Source organism: Camarhynchus parvulus, chromosome 1A (assembly GCF_901933205.1).
Source record: "Camarhynchus parvulus chromosome 1A, STF_HiC, whole genome shotgun sequence".
Lineage (NCBI taxonomy): Eukaryota > Metazoa > Chordata > Aves > Passeriformes > Thraupidae > Camarhynchus > Camarhynchus parvulus.
In genome coordinates this window covers 15,178,551-15,197,746 of record NC_044586.1, presented here as the reverse complement: position 1 = coordinate 15,197,746, position 19,196 = coordinate 15,178,551, and the positions used below count along the sequence as shown (strand labels likewise).

The window sequence follows — 19,196 nt, the reverse complement described above, 5'->3', positions numbered from 1 at the left end:
ACACGCCCCTCCGCGGCCGCCGGCTCCAAATCTCGCGAGAGAACGCCCCGCCCTCCTCCAGGTGCCGGGTCCTGCTGGTGTGAGGAGGGTGCTGAGCCAAACCTCGGGGTCTGTGTTCATTTGTGCGTCAGCAGCTCTAGCGGCACACGCAGGATTAAGCAGTTGCACCGTGAATAGGTTTAGGTTGGACATTGGGAAGAAATTCTTCCCTGTGAGGGTACTGAGGCCCTGGCGCAGGGTCCCCAGAGAAGCTGTGGCTGCCCCATCCCTGACAATGTCCAAGGCCAGGCTGGATGGGGCTCTGACCAAGCTGGGATATTGGAAGATGTCCCTGCCATGGCAGGGGGAACGGACCCGGATAGGCTAATAGGGTCCCTCCCAGGCCAGGGCGTTGTATGATTCTATGATCGTATTCTTGTCCCATCTTTTAAGAAAAAAAGGAAGACTGTCCCCAAATGACTGGGCTGTGTGGCTGAGAGCCATCAAGAGTGAAGTCAGCATTAACTGGGGCAAAGTTAATGCCGGCGATCGCAACCACCGACCCCGTCCTAAAAACAGACCCCAGACTCAAATGGGGAGAACTTCGGCTGCGGACTGATGAGCGTGAGAAGCCAGAGACACACCCAGCAAACGGGTTTGAGTACTAATTAACAAACAAATTACGTAACTTGCTGCCCGTGATAGCTGATGCTTCTGTTTCTTAAAATGTATAGCTAGTGTGCAGTTTCGGTGTTCGGGGAGCCTTTTGCTGGCACGCTCCGACTCCCTCCACGCTGCAACACAGAATTCCCTCGGAAACTGGAACAGCTCACGGAGCTACCGCCCCTCGGTGCGCGCGCTGCGCCCGGAGATCTCGCGAGAACACGGCGGCCTCGGCGGGGCCCGCCCACAGGGCGTCCCCGTGCTCTCGCGAGATCGGGGGCTCCTCCCCCGAGCCGTGCGGGCAGCGCAGGGACGGGCGGGGCGTCCGCGCCCAGGCGGGATCGGGCTGGAGAACCGGAGCGGGAACGGGAGCGGGGCCGGCGTCGGCCTCGGCATGTCGGGCGAGTGATCCCGCCCGGGCGCTGTGGCCCGGGGAAGTGCGGACAGGGGCCGGGCGCTCCCCGGGGAGCCGCGGTGCCGGCGGCGCCCGTGGCCGCGCGGGGCCCCCGCGGGCTCAGGGGTGGGCGGAGCGGGGGGGCTCCGGCCGCCTCTCCCACCCCGCGGGCGCCGGGCGCGCAGGCCGGACCCGGGCCCCGCGCTCCCCGCCGAGCCGCCCGAGGGAGGGGGAGCAGAGCGCCGCGGGGACATGGAGGGCGCCCGGCCGGAGGCGCCCGCGCCTGGCCCCGTCTAGGGCGCCCCGCGGGCCTCGTCCCTCCTCCTCCTCGGAGCGGGGCCGCGGCCGCGGCCGGGCGCGGCGAGGAGCGGGACCGGGCCTGCTGCACCACAGGAGGAGCCGGCCCAGGTGAGGAACGCTCGCCGTCGCCGTAACGCTTCCAGCGGCGATGCCCCGGCCCCTCGGGCTCCCTGCCCCGCCCAGGGCGGGCTGCGAGCGCTCGGGCCGGGCAGGCAGCGGCCGGGCTCAGGCCAAGAGGCCGCGGTGAGCCCCGGCTGTGCAGCCGAGCGCGGGGCCCAAACCTGCCCCGCTGCCTCCCCCCGAGGAAGCCGCTGTTTCACTTCCGTGATCCTCCTTGCTTTGGGATTTTAGATTTTTTTTTTTAATGAGCTTATATGTATTTTTTGTTTTGCGTATTCTGTAATTCAGCAGAAATGCATAGAAAAAATAAATTCTTTCGCTAGAAATTGGCGGTTTCGGTGGTGCCCAGCGATAGGAGAGGAGCAGTGGCCATAAACGAAAACACAGGAAGTTCCACCTCAACATGAGGAAGAACTTCTGTACTAAAAGGTGGCAGAGCCCTGGAGCAGCTGCCTGGGAAGGGAGTCCCCCTCTGGAGACATTCCAAACCCAGTGAAGGCATTACCCGCTCTAGGTCACCCTGCCTTGGCAAGGACCCGATGATCTCTGGGGGTTCCTCCCTGCCCTACCTCTTCTGTGATTTTTATAATTTTGCATTTGGTATATTTGTCAGTGAGATGTTGAAGTACAGCTGCAACTATTTGTTTAAAAATAAGATGTATTTAGCAAAGCCAAGACTGAAAACTGGCTTAAAATTCTGATTATGTTACTTAAAGGTCTTTAAAGTTTAATAATAATTTTTTTCTTTTACGTGTTACTTATTCTAGGAAATAAGCTTTAAATAGGAAGCAGTTTGTGTACTTCTTTACAGTTGGTTTTAAATACAGAAGTGGGGAGAGTAATACTGTGCGTTTTTGTTGCCTTTTCAGCAATATAATTCCACTTTTCTCTATTTTTTCTCCTGAGAAAAAGTAATTTCTTCTGATAAAAAAATGTAGTCTACTAAATATGGACTCTAAAACTTGTATATTTCTAGGATGTATGTGTAATTTTCACAGTCAACTTAGGATGCAGTTTTTTTGGTTTTTTTTCACCGTGTACCGTTTCTTTCCACTTTCGATGTCTGTTTCTTTCAGGAAGAAAATGAAAATATTTTCTGAGTCTCACAAAACTGTTTTCGTTGTGGATCACTGCCCCTACATGGCAGAATCATGCAGGCAGCACGTGGAATTCGATATGTTAGTGAAGAACCGCACCCAGGGCATTATTCCTCTGGCACCCATCTCCAAGTCCCTGTGGACCTGCTCAGTGGAGTCATCCATGGAGTACTGTAGAATAATGTATGATATTTTCCCTTTCAAGAAACTGGTAGGTTCTGCCAGCCCATGCTGCATATCATGCTTGATACAATAAGGGATGTTTTCATCTTTTATTTAAGTCTTTTAATAGCTTTGTGTTATTTAGACTAAAATATCAAATTGTAATTTATAACTTAAAATTTGTTTTTGCTGTTTATCTACTTTATAGTCCTCAAATTGGTTTTAGTAGTATATAAATCTCATTGCATATTTAATTTTGGAATCTTTAATTGTCCTAATGTCATTTTACAAGCTGGTGCAAAACATGGAGAGGTGCTTTAGGGCAACTTAGAGCTTTATTATTGTGCTCTCCTGAACAATGACTTTACAAAAGCTTCAGTGAGGTATTGTAGTAAGTTGAATTTTGTTGCTGGATACATATGGTAGCTCTCTGTAAGAGTTTTGGTGTCAGCATTGAAGGAATTCTGGGCTTTAGGAAGAGAGTAGGATTGCCCTGGAGCTAACAGTTTGGAAAAGTGGGAGGAGAGCTTCCTGGCACACAGCTCCTTGTTTAGAAAACCATATTTTCTTTGTGATGTTTGTTAAATCTCGGTCGGTATTTGCACCATGATTACTGTGACAGACTTTGGAGAATGATGTGCAGTTTACAGTATTAGAATTGACTTTATTTTGTGGTTATCCTACTGAAAATATAATCTAATTCTTAAAATACTAATATTTTGAAAATCTTACTTGGTGTAGAGAATTATTTTCTGGTGTACAAATATAAGTAGAAGTTGTTAATCATATTACTAAGGGGAAGACTGAATATAGCAGGAGTGTGTTATTTTCGTGGGTTTGTTATTTTGGCTTTGGCTTGTCATTGCACATTATTTCCAGACAAAAGAAGTGCAATTCATGTTGGTTTAAGTTTGGGGAAGTAACAATATAATGGCTGTTACCTTAATGTGTTTTTTTGATCCTTGTAGGTGAATTTCATTGTGAGTGATTCTGGGGCTCATGTGTTGAATTCTTGGACTCAGGAAGATCAGAACCTGCAGGAGGTATGATTTGTAACTGTTCTTTTGTTTTGTAGTTCAGATTTCATTGTGAAATAAACATTGTGTTCAATATGAAGTAACTGGTTAATTACAGTATTGGTGGATCTAGTCTGAAATTGTTGTGTAACAGAATTTCAGATAGCTGCCTGTAAGCCTGGATTATTCTATAGACAAAATTTAAAAAGAATCCATATCGTTAAGTAGAGACTTAAATATTTAAACATTATGAATAAATTAGTTACATATTTCTTCTGTAATTTAATGCTACTTAAACTTACTTTGAACTTAAATTCTTTTAAAAAATATTCGCATGAGAGGCAAATAACTTGTATTAAATACATTATTGTTAATATCCTCTTTATGGTTGTGTTTCATCCTCTGGAAAATTTACTTTAACCAAATTCTCAGAAAATAAAAGCAGAACGCAACCAACAATATTAGAATGTCTTTCGGGTGTTGGATATAAGTTATTATTACAGTCAGGTATTTTTCTGTAATAAATGAGAATATTTCATCACAATTAATAAATTAAATTGCAAAGGATAATTTAGGGCCAAATGTTTTCCAGAAGGCTGCCAGTAGGGTTCGTTAGTGTTTCCGTTTGCCCTTCTCCGGCAATGTTACTCTGCATGTCAGATGTGTTAGGAAAGGCGGGCGGTGCCCCTGGGGGGTAACAGCTCTGTGTCCCGCCCAGCTGATGGCGGCGCTGGCGGCCGTGGGGCCGCCGAACCCGCGGGCAGACCCCGAGTGCTGCAGCATCCTGCACGGGCTGGTGGCCGCCGTGGAGGCGCTCTGCAAGATCACCGAGTACCAGCACGAGGCCCGCACCACGCTCATGGAGAACGCTGAGCGCGTCGGCAACCGGGGCAGGATCATCTGCATCACCAACGCCAAGAGGTGGGCACCGGGGGCCTCTGCTGGTTCCTGACATTCCCGCAAGGGCTGCAGGCGGCTCCTTTGCACAGATCCTTCTCAGAGCACTTCTCACCTTATCAAAGGTTTTGTTTGTGGGGTTCTGAGGGAGGATTGATGGTGCAGCCTTAATGCAATCCACCTTTCTTCGTAGTGACAGCCATGTCCGGATGCTGGAGGATTGTGTTCAGGAGACCATTCATGAGCACAACAAGCTTGCAGCTAACTCTGACCAGTGAGTATGCTTTTTACAGTTTCTTGTATCCTCTAGGAAATATGGATGTATTTCTGTCACAAAGCTCACTATAATGAACTATTTGAATGAATGTGAGGTAGAAGGTGGTAAATCATGATATTGTTAGCTAAGAGCTGGTGCATGATCATTTTCTTTCCAGTATCATCCTTCATAGAACAGGATTTCTTTAGCTTGTTACCTTCTACATATTCTCCAAAATGAGATACATAACTGTGCCTTGTTACACATTGTGTTTTTAATCACTGATTTATCTGGAGCAGTTTTTCTTGATAATACTGTGTTACTTTCATGTTCATCTTCCTTTGACTAAAACAGCTAACTTCTTTGAAACTAGTTTTAGTTTCTAAATGACTGTATTGCCTGGAACTTCCCTTGATATAAAGGAATCTTGAAATGCAGAGTGCATCTCCTCCGAGAAGTCTTTCTCCACGTATGTTTTGTCTAATGAAACTCTGAAGTGTTTGTCTACAGCACTGTGTTATCTTGTAAAGTTGTTGTGTGTTGAGATCCTATTCCTGGTTACTCCTCAGGCACTTCAAGAGCAGAAGCAGCACTCTCCTGATTTTTTCCTGCTGCAATTGCAGTTTCATGCATGTATAAAGGATCCTGCGCAAGGAATTAGGTGTTAAATCCATTGTAAAGACAGGGATGTCTCATTTCTGTAGGTAGAGATGTGGTACAATGTTTGTATCACTCCAAACTTCCAGCCACATCCGGATTAGCATATATGCCATTACATGTCCCATCTCTCTGTGTTGTTTGGGTAGTTGTTCTCATGTTCCCTGGAATCCCCTCATTCTTACCTACACTTGGAGGCACAAATCCTCTGTAGTGTCAATATTCATCTGAATAAAGCTGAACAGATTGCACCAGTTAAGCGCTTACTCCATTGATGTGTCCAAAAAAGAAGCACAGTGCTGTAGCATCTGAGGAGCAAGAAGTGTTAGGCTTTTGTTTTTATTTTGATCAGAACTTTTTTTGAAGTCTGTGCTTTTGAAATCCTTATCTGTAACCTAGTTCCTGCAGTGCACTTTCATAAACTGCATGTTACTAACATATGTTTTGATTCTGTGTTCTAGATGCCAGAATTAATTTAATTTTAGGAGATAATCTGCCACGCTGTAAGCTAAGCAAAATGATTTTTTTTTAAAGTCTAATGCAGATTCAGAAATGTGAACTGGTGTTAATCCACACATACCCAGTTGGTGAAGACAGCCTTGTCTCAGATCGTCCTAAAAAAGAGGTGAGGAGCTTAAAATGAGAAAGCTTATCCCAAATTGGGAAGCACGTCAGACTGAAAATAGTGCAAATTATTCTCAGTTGTTCAGTAGCAAAAGCATTTGTGGTGGTTGTTTGAAACCAAGTATAATAAAAAATCTGTAATATATTCTGCTGTTCAACAGTCTGCTCTGCATTAATGTGCTGTCTGTAAGAAAAGACCCCAGAAAAATTACTTTAACATGAAAAGCATGTAGTACTGTGTAGTGTTTAATATATGAAAAGGACTATCAGGGGCTACCTTCCTGTGATTAATTTCTGCAGAACTCTGCTGTAGTTATGCTAAAAATTGTGACTAGAAGATAGCAAATTGACTACTTCCCTCTCTAAGGCAGTCACTGGGTTTAGGTCTTGGGATTTTTTTTTTGGTTGTTGTTGTTTGGGGTTGTTGTTTTGGGGTTCTTGGGGATTGTTGTTGTAGTTTTTGTTGTGTGGTTTTTAAAATTTATTTTGTTATGGTTGTGAGCCCAACCCAGTGTTCTTTTTGGCTAAGGGAAAATCAAATACATCTTCTAGCTTGTGTTTATTTGCCTTGTGTATGTATGATGCACTTACAGGTAGACATCTAAAAATTACTTTGCTACTGTTACTCAGCAGGTAAAAGAATGTAAAACCAGGCCCAGAGCTGCTGTTAAGATTTATTCCCCATGTTGTGATGCTAATTTTTCCTATTAACAGTTAGTGACTCAAAATTTTTAGCACACTTCTAATTTTGTTTTTTTTGCCGTTTTTAAGAACCGCATCTATAGCGGTTGGCATGAGCTCAAGCTTCAGAATGAAAATAGTTTTTTGCTTCTTGCTCAGTAGTTTCCCCTGGTGTGGATTTTTGAGTGGTAGTTTTAGCAGTATAAATGCTTGTTTGAGAGTTGAACAAACTGTACTGTTGAATGATATCACAACCTAAACTATGAATTCCATGTCTCAATTTATTTCAGCTCTCCCCTGTTCTAACCAGTGAAGTGCACAGTGTCCGTGCAGGGAGGCACCTGGCTACCAAACTGAATCTTTTAGTACAGCAACACTTTGATCTGGCTTCAACCACAATAACTAACATCCCTATGAAGGTAATATTGTGTCTACAGGTCTGTGTTAACCAGGTGCCTCACTTCTAAATTTGTTTGAAAACTTTTGATGTTTATTTTAATTGAATTTTTACATTGTTTTTCTCTCCATATCATATTTTCTGTTTTGTTTTTTTTCTTTTATTAGCCCACATTCAATGTCTGTGATCAGGTTAGTAAAAATGAAGTAGGGGAAAAAAAGTAAAGAAGGATCACAGAACAAAATATTGTATTGCCAAATCTCAATTTTTGATGTAGCAATACAAGTGTTATTTCAGTTCTGTTTGTATTACTTTATATAAATACAGTCTTGTTTACCTCAGGTCAATTTGTCTGTGATTCTTTTGTCTTTTTCTAGTTGTGTTTAGATATTCTTGACCCTTGTGCATTATAGTGGCATAGTGAGTCTCTTTTTCCTCTGTTTCATTATCATGCCCACCCAACATAAAGGTGTTTGTAACTAAAAGCTGCTTTTTTACCAAGGGTTTTCCAGTGGGTTTTCTATTCTGAAAATCCATAAGCATGAAATGGGGACAGGATATACCTAGTTAAGAAAGATACTCAATTAGGCATCTTGTGGTAGAAGTTATGTCCATATTTTAAATTTTTTTGCTACTTGGAGGGAAATTAGTGCAGTTTAGAGTGTCAGGCATTAAATTGACAGTAATTTTCTGATCAGGCAGCAAGAGACAATTGAGATAGAAGTGTCAGTATTCAAACAGAAAAAGAGCCATAGGCTCTTTGATTTAAAAAATTAATTAACTTGTAACACAGTCAATCACTTGAAAACTAGCAATATTGTGTGGATTTTATAAATTAAAGCATGATATCAAAATAATTTTCAGTTTTTATGAGAGTTTGACATGGGTCATGACATAAATGTGACTTCAGTTTGCAAATACCTTGTCTGTAACTTTCTGACCTGTGTGCTGCTGATGTACCTCTCCCTTCTGCCTTTGTCCTTATAGTAATAGACTATGTTGGGTTCTCTGTGGTTTTTTCTTTTTTTTTTAAATTGTTTTTCTTTTTAAACTTGGAGTAAATTAGCAGAGTTGCTCTTCTGTTTTTGCTGATCCTCTGCAGCTGTTTGAAGATGCAGTGTCCTCTTTACAAAAATCAATTTTTTTAGTTATAAACTTGCAGTTGCAAGTGCACTTCTTCTCATAAGCTTAAGAAATAATAAGTTCAAAGTGTGGGGTTTTGTTTGGATTCTTTATTTTTGGTTTTGAAAAGTAATTGTCACTCTACCCTGCAGTGAGTCTTTGTTGCTGTTCAGTAAGTTGTAACTGCTGGTGGTTATGTAACATTTTGTAGGCTTCCTTAACTTCACTAATTTAGTGAAGTAGTCAAGCCTAGTTTTTACCTGTATGTGATGCTCTGCACCCTGACATGAGGCCTGTGTAAAGAGGATTAAGGTTTCAAAAAAGTAAATAAGAGGAAAAGCAGTTGGCTGCATCTTTAAACTGCTCAGAGAGCAAAGTTTCCTCAGCATTGCAGTCCTGTTGTTGTCTGAGGCACTTGGAGATTTTTTTGTTTTCTTCCAGATTGAAAGACAAATGTAGAATCATTCATTTATGAAAATGGTGGCCTCTAGCTAAAGTAATTCTATTTATGTCTACCTTTCTCTTTTGAAGGAGGAGCAACATGCTAACACATCTGCCAACTATGATGTGGAGCTGCTTCATCACAAAGAGGCACACGTGGATTTTTTAAAGAGTGGTAAGTAGTAATAGCCCTCTGAAGGTGGCTTTTGATCAACCTCTTTGGGAATATTCACAAAGAAAGATGGAGACCTTCATATCCATGCTCAAATAGTAAATATTTCAGTTATTCCTTGTAACTCAGGAAACTTAATTTGTAACATTGGCATTAGAGTTTTACTTGTTATTGACATATTTTAATACAGCAATGAGAAAACAGGCAAAATTCACATATGTTCAGGATATTGCTGTGAGATTTGAAGGGCATGTCAGTTCCTTACTGAAATACAAAAAGTAGGTGGGAGACCTGATATGCAGGGAGATTTTACAAAATGAAGTCCCTCTTGTGGATATTTGTGCAAAATTATGCCTTGCACAATTGAAGTGTGTTAAGTAATAATAATTAGCACCACTTATATCCCACAGGCCTGTTTATGACAATAATTGATTTGGAAAAAACAAGACTTGTTTGGCTGTTGAGCTTTTTTGTTGTATTTGAAATACCTACTATCTTTTTTTTTTTGTTAATTTGGAATTACTACCTAATATTCTTCTGAGGTGAATTTTTAATAGCTCAACCAAAGTTAGAAAAGCACAACACTCAGCCTTTTGCAGAATTATTTTGTTGAGGAAACTGCCTGATGTAAAACTTGGTTAAAAATGAGCTTATACCTTCTGTATTAGTAGAATTAAATGTCATGTGATCCATAAGTAGCCATTTTGGGGAGTTTGTGCTTTTTGTCCCATTACTTTGAGAAGAGGAGGTAAGTCCTTTATCATCTCCAAGTGCTGTGCTCTGAATTTTAGGGGAGTGGATGACTAAAGATTGATGAAAAGCATGGGGTGTCACAGTAATGACCTCAGCCTCACCTGAACTGTGTTATGATGTTGAAATCTTAAAGCTTTTATTGCCAGGGCTCAGAAGCAGTTTTGTAAGACCTGTAGGCTCAAGGAATTAGGTCTCCTAGGAAAATACAAAAGCGCTCTGACTGCATTTCCTCTTCACATTTTTCCCATCAGGACTTTGAGAGGAAAAAGTCTGTTCTTAGATCCTGTAAATTTTGGGTTCTTTCATTTGAAATATGTAAATACATATTTCAGCTGTAATAGCTCTGATGCTAGGAAAGTGGGAGTTTAGTTACACTGGTCTTATTTCTCTGAAATGTTGCCAAGAAATTTTCAGGTTAAATAAGTTTGGCCTTCAGATATTCTGAGAGATGATTTCTAAAATTGCTGCAGTTTATTTTAATAATAAAGTATTTCCAGTATTTTAATAGTAAAGTGTCTGTAGTCAGTAGAACACATTGAGAGAATTCAGGCTGAATCTGATAGCAATGAGTCCAAATATTTCTTTCCCCAAAAAATTAAACTTGTCAAATGTACCTTTAGATTGGTTTAATTGACTTTGGGAATACAATATGTATTGTATTAATGTATTGTATTAATACATAAATACAGTCAGCTCTAGTATTTAAGAGTTCTGATTTCTGTGTGGAAAATTTTAATAAAGATATTGTCTTAAAGTCCTGAGCATTTTAGCAGGAAAAAATTGCCTGCTACTGACGGAACTAAACTTACGTAGAACTTTCTGATTGTCAAATCAAAAGGTTAGGTATCTAAGTTTTAAATTTAGATTGCATTGTGTGTATGTTCATGTTACATTTTGTACCTTAAGTTTAGAGTTGTTTTTCTGTAAAAAACTCTGGTTGATCCCCCCTCTTTCTGCCTTTCTCTGCAGGTGATAACCATGTGGGTGGCAATAGCAGAGAAGGCACATTTAAAGAAACTGTGACACTGAAATGGTGCACTCCTCGAACCAACAGTGTGGGTAGGTGCCATGGAACCTTCCAGACCTTGTTGGTAACTTGTACAAATCAGAGTACAGGAGAGAAAGCCAGGGCAGATCTGAGGTGGCTGTGCAGCTCATGCACCCTGTTAACTATTAGCAATTTATGTTGACTCGTTGAGCCAGCAGGCCAGAAATACAGGTAAGAGAAATAAGAGCAGACTGACTGATCAGTGAAGTGATTCAGAAGATAAAGAACTGAGGTTTCTGCTGCAAACAGGGCTTGGGAATATATGAGATTCTCAGAGCTGTGGATTCTTGGGAATCCTCCCAGTGAGGACTTTCAGACTGAGAGGCATCTAGGCTTTTTAGTTCTGCTCATTGCAGACTAGCTTCCTCCTCGTCCATTCTTTTATTTTGTGGAATTTTTTTTTCTGTCTCTGGAATTACACTGCACTTTTCTACTCCTTTATTTTTCAGAACTGCACTATTGCACTGGAGCATACAGAATTTCACCAGTAGATGTAAATAGCAGACCTTCTTCATGCCTTACAAACTTTCTCCTTAATGGTAAATTTGTGTCCTTGACTAATTATTCAATGTTATAATTTTTAATTCTGTAAATGGAGCATGTAGCACATTTTGATTGGTATAGCAGTAATGTATATATACTGTAAAAATACTAAATTTATTTTAAAATGTCCTATAAATAAGAGAAGAAAGTTGTTAAATGTCCTCAAGGGCAAATGTATTTTGAATCTTAAAGATGGGAGGAAATATGTAAAGAAGCAACAAGTATTGAAATGGAGGTTTGTGTGTTTGCAAACAAAATGGCATTACAAACATCCTTTTAACAGAATGTTTCCTTCAGTCAAGTCATTTGATTGTCTAAACATGCAGTGGTTTTATTAAACATTATATCTTAGTGTATTTTTCTCTAGAGATTGTGTAGTGAAAATGTCCTTTGGTTAATAATAATAGTTAGAACCAAAATTAATAGCATATTTCAGATAAGCTCACTCTTCTGATTTTTGCTTCCTGACAAAAAGAAACTTATTTGGAGAATGCACCCTTTAATGCTTGGTGTATTTTACTGAAAATAAGACAAATGCAGTTTTATTTCTCTGTCTGAAGAACAGTATCCATTTTAAGCATTAGCAAGTGGTATCAGCTGATACCTTTATACTCAAGAGGTTATTTTATTACTTTTTGAAAGTTGCTTTTAATGAGAGTGGTTCTGCAGGAGGGCCGTTTGAATGCCTTAGGAATATGTATTTTTTCCTAAGAATAATATCCTAGAGAAAAAATGATTGGTTGGTCTAGGAGAGGCCTTTTGGCATTGCTTTGTAAAATTTCAAGGTGCATATACCCTTGTTCTGTGTCAAGAAATGAGGAGATGGCAGTTCCACCTTGGTGGGTTCAGATTCTTCTTGGCTGAGCACAAACCTGTATTTATGCAGCTCAAAATTTAAAATTGCAGCACCCAGGAATGAGTGAATGAAACTGATCTCCCTTCCACCAGGTCGTTCGGTGTTGTTGGAGCAGCCACGCAAGTCTGGCTCAAAAGTCATCAGCCACATGCTCAGCAGCCACGGGGGAGAGATTTTCTTGCACGTGTTGAGCAGCTCCCGCTCAATTCTGGAAGATCCGCCCTCAATTAGCGAGGGCTGCGGTGGGAGGGTCACTGACTACAGGATCACAGTAAGGGTCTTTCTGTCCTACACTGCTGCTTCTCTCACATGACAACAGATGCAGGGCAGTAGATGGGGGAAGGAAATGTTGGAGTGGATTGCATGGTCAAGCTTCCTTTATAATAAATACCTTGATAGATATTTAGTAGAAAATACAGCATTTGTTGATTGTTATGCCTGCTTTATAAAATACTTCGTGTGTCAAGGAATGCCTTCTTAATGCACTGGGAGTGTTCAGAGTTTGTTCTGGTTCTAGAGAAACATTTTTCTTGGCAAGTTTCTTCTGTGGGTTGGATACATATAGGACTATATCGTGCTTATTGACAAAGGATAGATTGCACATGAGTGTACAATAAATAAAAAATATGAAGTTGACAGCTTTGAACCCTGATATCAGACAATCAGCTGACATGCCTTTTGTTTATCCTTTATTTTTTTCAACACATCCTTGATATCTTTTGTAAATAAGCAGAAGTTCCTTCTGGAAAGATATAACTCTTCCCATACATGAAATACCTTGCAAATCTGGAAGTTCTTCTTGTCAAAACCTGTACATTGATTTTTACCCCATATTTCTGTGCCCCTGTTTTTGTGTTCCCCCTGGTTAATGCATGAGAGTTAGAGACAGGGCTGTGGTTGGTAGGGTCGGATGTGGCAGTGGGATGGTACAAAGTGATAAGCAAGGCTAAGCTGTTTAGCCCCTTCACTGAAAGTTACTGTGTTAGAGAAATGCCTAATTGTATCTTGTTTGGTTATCATTAGGATTTTGGTGAATTTATGAGGGAAAACCGATTAACTCCTTTTCTAGAGCCCAGATATAAGATGGATGGAAGTCTTGAAATTCCATTGGAACGTGCAAAAGATCAGTTAGAGAAACATACTCGTTACTGGCCTATGATTATTTCTCAGACCACCATCTTCAACATGCAAGCTGTAAGTAACCTGGGCTGTGTACATTTTTGTTCTGTTCCTAGATTAAGTTTCCCCTTGTCACTTGGTGAAATACCAACTCTATGGGGTGATAAATCCCTTGCTGTATAATCAGTTTATTTTCAGCTTTATTTTTCCTGAACTAATTCTGTATTTAATGCAGTAGATGATTGGAATGCTATTTAAATAGTGATTTGAATCTGACAGCTCTAGTTCTGCTGGGTAAAGAAAGCATCCACTTACATTTAGAATTAGTACTAAACTGAGGATAAGAGGGTGGGGTTTTGTTGTGTGTTGTTTCATTGCCTTTAATTTTTTAATCCCTGTTGCTCTCCTGTGACACACACACACACACACACATTTCCTTGTTGTTTATTTCTGTTTTGTCTCGCAGGTAGTGCCATTAGCCAGTGTGATTGTGAAGGAAACAATGACTGATGAGGATGTGCTGAATTGTCAAAAAACAATATACAATTTGGTGGACATGGAGAGGAAGAACGATCCACTGCCCATTTCAACAGTTGGTACCAGAGGAAAGGGGCCAAAAAGGTTACATGCATATCTCTCTTTGTTGATTCTGGACTATTTCTCAGAAATACTCTGTTGACAATGTTTTCATATCAAATTTTTAAAATATAGCTAAAAGTAATACATAGTGAACTAAAAACTGTATTGCACGCACCAAATGCTGTGAGTGCTTCACCTGTATCATTTAGGGGTTATAACAGTACTGATACTGCTGTATATTAGGGAAAAAACCTCTACCATTTTATTATCTAAGAATTAAAATATGTTAAAAAATATGAAATCAAAGATAATTATTTGCAAAGTTAAGACATTGATACAGTATGGACAGATAAAGTGGAATAAATTCAAATTAACAAAAAGGAAAACTTAAGTATATTATAAATGAACAGTGCATTAAAATTGGGATATATTAGAATCCTTATGGAACAGTTATGTAAAATATGGGATACATCTTTAAAATAAGCATGGAATATTCTGATCCCTCAATCACTAGGATGTGTTCCTTGTATTTCCAAGAATGGATTGAAAAGAAATTCAGCTCCTGATTTGCCTTCATGACTGGGATTTATTGACAACAGTGTGGTGCAATTCTTTCTTATTTTTTTAAACCCAAATAATGTAATAATTAATTTGCATGTCAATACATGAGTGGCCCTCTGACATTGCATTGTTAGCAAACACCTGAGAGGTTTCACAAGTGCCAACAATATGATTTCAATGGACATAATCTATTTCAATTTAAATTTTACTCTGGGCATTAACTGGGAAATATTAATGTGGTTCAAGCATGGAGTAATCCCAGGTGGAGAAACCTGCAGTACAGGAGGACAGATAATCTCTTGGGAGTTATTTTTGGTTTGGGGATTCTGTGTTGTTTTTTAAGGCCTGCATTCATCCAGTCAGTGGTGTAATGGTGGTGGTGATCCTCAATGTGGTGTGTTTTTCCTGGCCCTTCAGGGATGAGCAGTACCGCATCATGTGGAACGAGCTGGAGACCCTGGTGCGAACGCACATCAACAACTCTGACAAACACCAGCGCGTCCTCGAGTGCCTCATGGCCTGCAGGAGCAAACCCCCCGAGGAGGAGGAGCGCAAGAAACGGGGCAGAAAGAGAGAAGACAAAGAGGACAAGTCGGAGAAGTTGGGCAAAGACTATGAATCAGATAAGCCATGGCAGGAGTCAGAGAGGTACATTTTCTAAGGTGAAATCAAACTGTAGCATAACTGTTGTTCTTAGCTGACCTCTTAGCCAAGTGTTTTAGCTTGAGGAGTTCCTGCTGTTGGATTCTATCATAACTGCACCACCTATTCGATATTAAACTGCTTTATGGAAACCTAAAGCATGGCTGAAAATGTGGGACAGGCAGTTGTTTACTTTTACCAAGCTGTAGATAGTTCAGTCTTCAGGTTGATTAAACAACCCAGCTTGATTTGGCTCTTCCCCTCAGCTGAGCATCAGGATTATTGTCCATTTACCTCCTGTCTGTAATTCATGTTTTTATTGTAGCTTGTCTTAGCGGCAAGCACCTGTCAGTCTGTTATGTATTCCTTCTTTGAAACTACTTTCTACAGAGATCCAAAAACCTCATGGTAATAAGCTTAATTTGCATATGTTCTGTGCATGCAGGGGTCATTTAGGATGGGAGGGCCTTTTCATCTACCCTGCTGTCACCATGCTGATGGCATTCCATGCCTTCCTGTGAATGATGATTCCTACAACTTAGCTTTCACACGTGGAACAGAAATGGGGTCTGAGATAAAAGGAGTTTGGTGTGAATGGGTCTGAATTCACCTAGAAAAGAAAATAGGAAATTGTATCATATTTCTCTGTGTATTTGTTTTAATTTAGTCTTTCCTTCAAAATTCAGACATAATTGTCTCAGCAACTAAAGTGAAACTGTGTATTAAGAACCCTTTCTATATGTAATGCTTATGCAGAGGATTATTTGGCTACAATTCCCTATTGTTTGTCACCTACTCCAAGGGGTCAAAAAAAATGTTCTTATGGTACGGGTCCTGTATACTTTTGAGTAGTACAGAAAGCTGTCAAGACTTGTGTCCTGCTCAAGCATATTTTTCCTCACCCTTTTCCTTCTCTCTGAAAAAGGTTAAAAGGTCTTTTGGATCGGGAGAAAGAAGAACTGGCAGAAGCTGAAGTTATCAAAGACTCCCCTGATTCTCCTGAGCCCCCCAACAAAAAGCCTCTCATTACAATGGATGAAATGCCCACAGTTGAAAAGGCAAAAGGTAAACCAGAACAATTGCAACAGATTATTTCTTTTCAAGGTAGATGTTGTTGCATCAGTCTGTGTTTTCTAAAGTAATGAAGTGAATCATTTTGGAGTTAAAGCTAAGTCAGTGAAGATCATGTTTAATTGAATGCTAAATGTTGAGAAATTCTTGGAAAACATGTTAACCTCACCAGGTTTGTGAAAAAAGGGAGATACCAAGACACTGCGGGTCTGCTGATTGATTCTTGGGTTGACAGGGGGTTGGCCAAGTTCCTGCTGGTGCTGTTTGGCCTCCTGTATGTGAGAAATGCTGTTTGAGGGCAGGTACCAGAAATCACTGTCTCCTGCTAATAATCAATTTGCCTAAGCAGTGCAGTTGTCAGAATGGACAATTTTCACTCTTCCTTAGTGTTAATTATTTTCTGTCACACTGGCTGAGCTGATGCTGAGATTCTGCATTTAAAGCAGAGTTCATCTCATGTGCAGCAACTCCTCAGCCATTATCACTTTGCATATTTTCTATTTATTTAGCACCTGTTGTAAGTTTGTTTAATATTAGCTGTTTTAATGTGTTGTATTACCATAATCTGTAATCTCCTTTAAGGTGTTATAATGATGTAATGTTAATTCAAAATTTTCATCACTTAGACTCTTTTCTTACAATTTTAGGGCCAATGTCCTTGCTGTCTTTATGGAGCAACAGGATTAATACTGCCAACTCCAGGAAACATCAGGAATTTATTGGTCGGTTGAACTCTGTCAACAACAAAGCTGAACTCTATCAACATCTGAAAGAAGAAAATGGGTTCGTATCAGGAAATGCATCACTACCCATATCTTGGTAGCAGTCAGTGTGGAGTTTACAGCATTAGATACTCCTTTGATTAAAATATCTGAATACTTTCCTTTGCTTCTCAGCATTGATGGAGAACCACAGCAGTGTTTGATTTTCTGTTTGCATCTGTGCTGAGTGAGACTGACTGCTGAGAGCTTGGCTTCCCTGAGCCTCAGGGATTGCCCTTGCAGCAAAACTCTTACTAAACTGCAGGGGTTTAAACAGTAGCTGAGACTTGCTGCTTGCTTTAGCTTCCAAAGGAATGGCTGATACAGAAATATTGTTGGTAATAAAGTGGTTGACTCTTAGGCTGTGCTGTAATGAAGTAGTCCATGTTCTAGAAAAAATACTGGAAAACCAAACCAGCCTCCTCTGAAGGAAATCAGATGATGGTAGACAATGATCAGTGTAAGGGGTAAAGATGAAGTCCTTGGAAAAAATGGCCAAAGCTTGAGTTTTCAAAATGTATTCTCCAGTCACATGAATGTTCTCCAGTCACATGAATATTTTCTGTTTTGGTGAGGTTGATAGTGGATGGTTTTTCACATCTGAAATGTATCTCTGCAGAAACCTTTCCTTTTTGTACTGACTGCTGCTTAAAGAAGTATTAAGAGGACATAAGATTGCATATGTTGGGGTAGGGAGAGACAGGACAGTTAGTGAAGTAAAAAATATTTATGAAAGCATTTAAATCTGATTTTTTTTAAACTATCAATTGTTCTTCCAGTAACAAGCTTTACCACTTGTCTTGCCTTTCAGAATGGAAACAACAGAAAATGGAAAAGCAGGCCGGCAGTGAGGATTAATTCTGTTTCTTGGGACAAAACCTGGCCAAAATGCAAAAATATTTAATGCTGGAATTGCTCTTGGTACTGTTTCAACACAATTGTATAGCTGTGGTTTGATTGGTTTTTACATTTTTCTAGTCCTGTTTTTGCTATGAAGTATATGAAACCTGCATATCACGTTAAACCAGCTGTGTGCAAATAGGAGCTGTCCTGAAGCGTTTTCCAGTCATGCTTTAGGATGAAGAAAACCTCTGCTGCCATGGAGTAAATCAAGTAATGAAAAATGTCAGTCACCTTAAAGTCCTTGCCCAAATGTATTGGATAATATTTCAAAATCAGTGATGACTGTCTTAAAAAAAAAAATTGAAGTAATTTACAGTAAGCTGATAACATCCTTAATTTTGGTCCATGAACACCTTTTATTTATATGAGGATTCCTCAGGAGTTCAGAATTATGGAAAAGACCGCACACTGAGTACCCAGACACTGAGCTGAGAGAGTGCCAGTCTTGGTTTTCATCTGAGGGGTGGGAGGGTGAGGGGTTTTACAGATAGAAATTGTTGGTTTAAAGACTTTTAAGAAATGGAATGGAAATGGTCTTTGGAAAGCAAAGCCTTTCAAGTTGTTGTGTTGGAGTTAAGGCTTTGTAAGCAAAAGTACAATAAAATTTTTTTGCTAATAATTATATTAATTGATGAAGTGTGTTCTGTAAGATACTTGTGGTTGTATGTCTGAGAGACTGAGTTGGAATGGCTGTGAATGAAAGGGTAGGTGATCTGTCTTCAGTTTCTTTGAGTAGAGCCTCTTTAACTGGGGACTGGAATTCTCAGCTGGGAAAATTCAGTCAGTGTCTGTAGTCTGATCCCTTGCCAGGTTTTGGGTTGTCTTCCACATGGGCTAAGGAAAAATGAGTTCCTGAGCTCTCCAAGTGTGTCAGCCTTTCTTTGGTCTGCATCTGGCTCTGTAAGCAACTGAAGGGCTCACAGATTGGATATCTTATAGTTGGTTTGAGACACATCTTTGAGATTTTCTAAAACTAAATCAGTATTTTTATATTCACCTGCAGCTTTAAATACCATCGTTTGTGATGTATAGATCTGAACACAAATATTCTTCACTGAACATTTGTGACTGAATCCTTTTTTCAGCTTTGCTGAAGTACCATGAATAATTTCAAAGTGATTATTTAGCCACTCTGATGCAGATGTTTTCTGTTAAATGATTTTAGAACTGTTTTTACAGTGATTAAATAGTACTTGCATGATAATATTTTGTATCATATTGTAAAATATTTGTAGCTTTTACAGAAGCAACATGTAACTCTTGGAGATCCTAGTGTGAAGACTTTCTGCTTTTATTTTTATTACTTCATTGAAAACAGAATGTCCTGCATTACCACATCTCTTGATATCCTAGCTGAAATGTTCTGATGGAGAAAACTGCCA

At 40.2% G+C, this 19,196-nt stretch overlaps 1 protein-coding gene across 1 annotated transcript; it reads left to right on the top strand.

Moving 5' to 3' along the window:
• The first annotated feature begins 922 nt into the window (after positions 1–922).
• INTS13 (integrator complex subunit 13) lies at positions 923–17,762 on the top strand. The gene is made up of 17 exons (XM_030960301.1): positions 923–1,444; positions 2,533–2,764; positions 3,684–3,758; positions 4,450–4,652; positions 4,822–4,902; positions 6,076–6,166; positions 7,137–7,265; positions 8,897–8,981; positions 10,701–10,790; positions 11,229–11,318; positions 12,271–12,449; positions 13,202–13,372; positions 13,764–13,918; positions 14,855–15,085; positions 16,005–16,144; positions 16,798–16,933; positions 17,723–17,762. Exons 2-17 carry the CDS (start codon positions 2,540–2,542, stop codon positions 17,760–17,762), a joined length of 2,121 nt encoding a protein of 706 aa, XP_030816161.1. The 5' UTR covers positions 923–1,444; positions 2,533–2,539.
• The last annotated feature ends 1,434 nt before the right edge of the window (positions 17,763–19,196 follow it).

Coding starts and splice junctions, on each gene's coding strand:
- INTS13 (XM_030960301.1), top strand. CDS start 2,540: ATGAAAATATTTTCTGAGTCTCACAAAACTGTTTTCGTTGTGGATCAC. Junction 4,653..4,821: donor TGCATCACCAACGCCAAGAG/GTGGGCACCGGG, acceptor CTTTCTTCGTAG/TGACAGCCATGTCCGGATGC. Junction 13,919..14,854: donor AGAGGAAAGGGGCCAAAAAG/GTTACATGCATA, acceptor CTGGCCCTTCAG/GGATGAGCAGTACCGCATCA.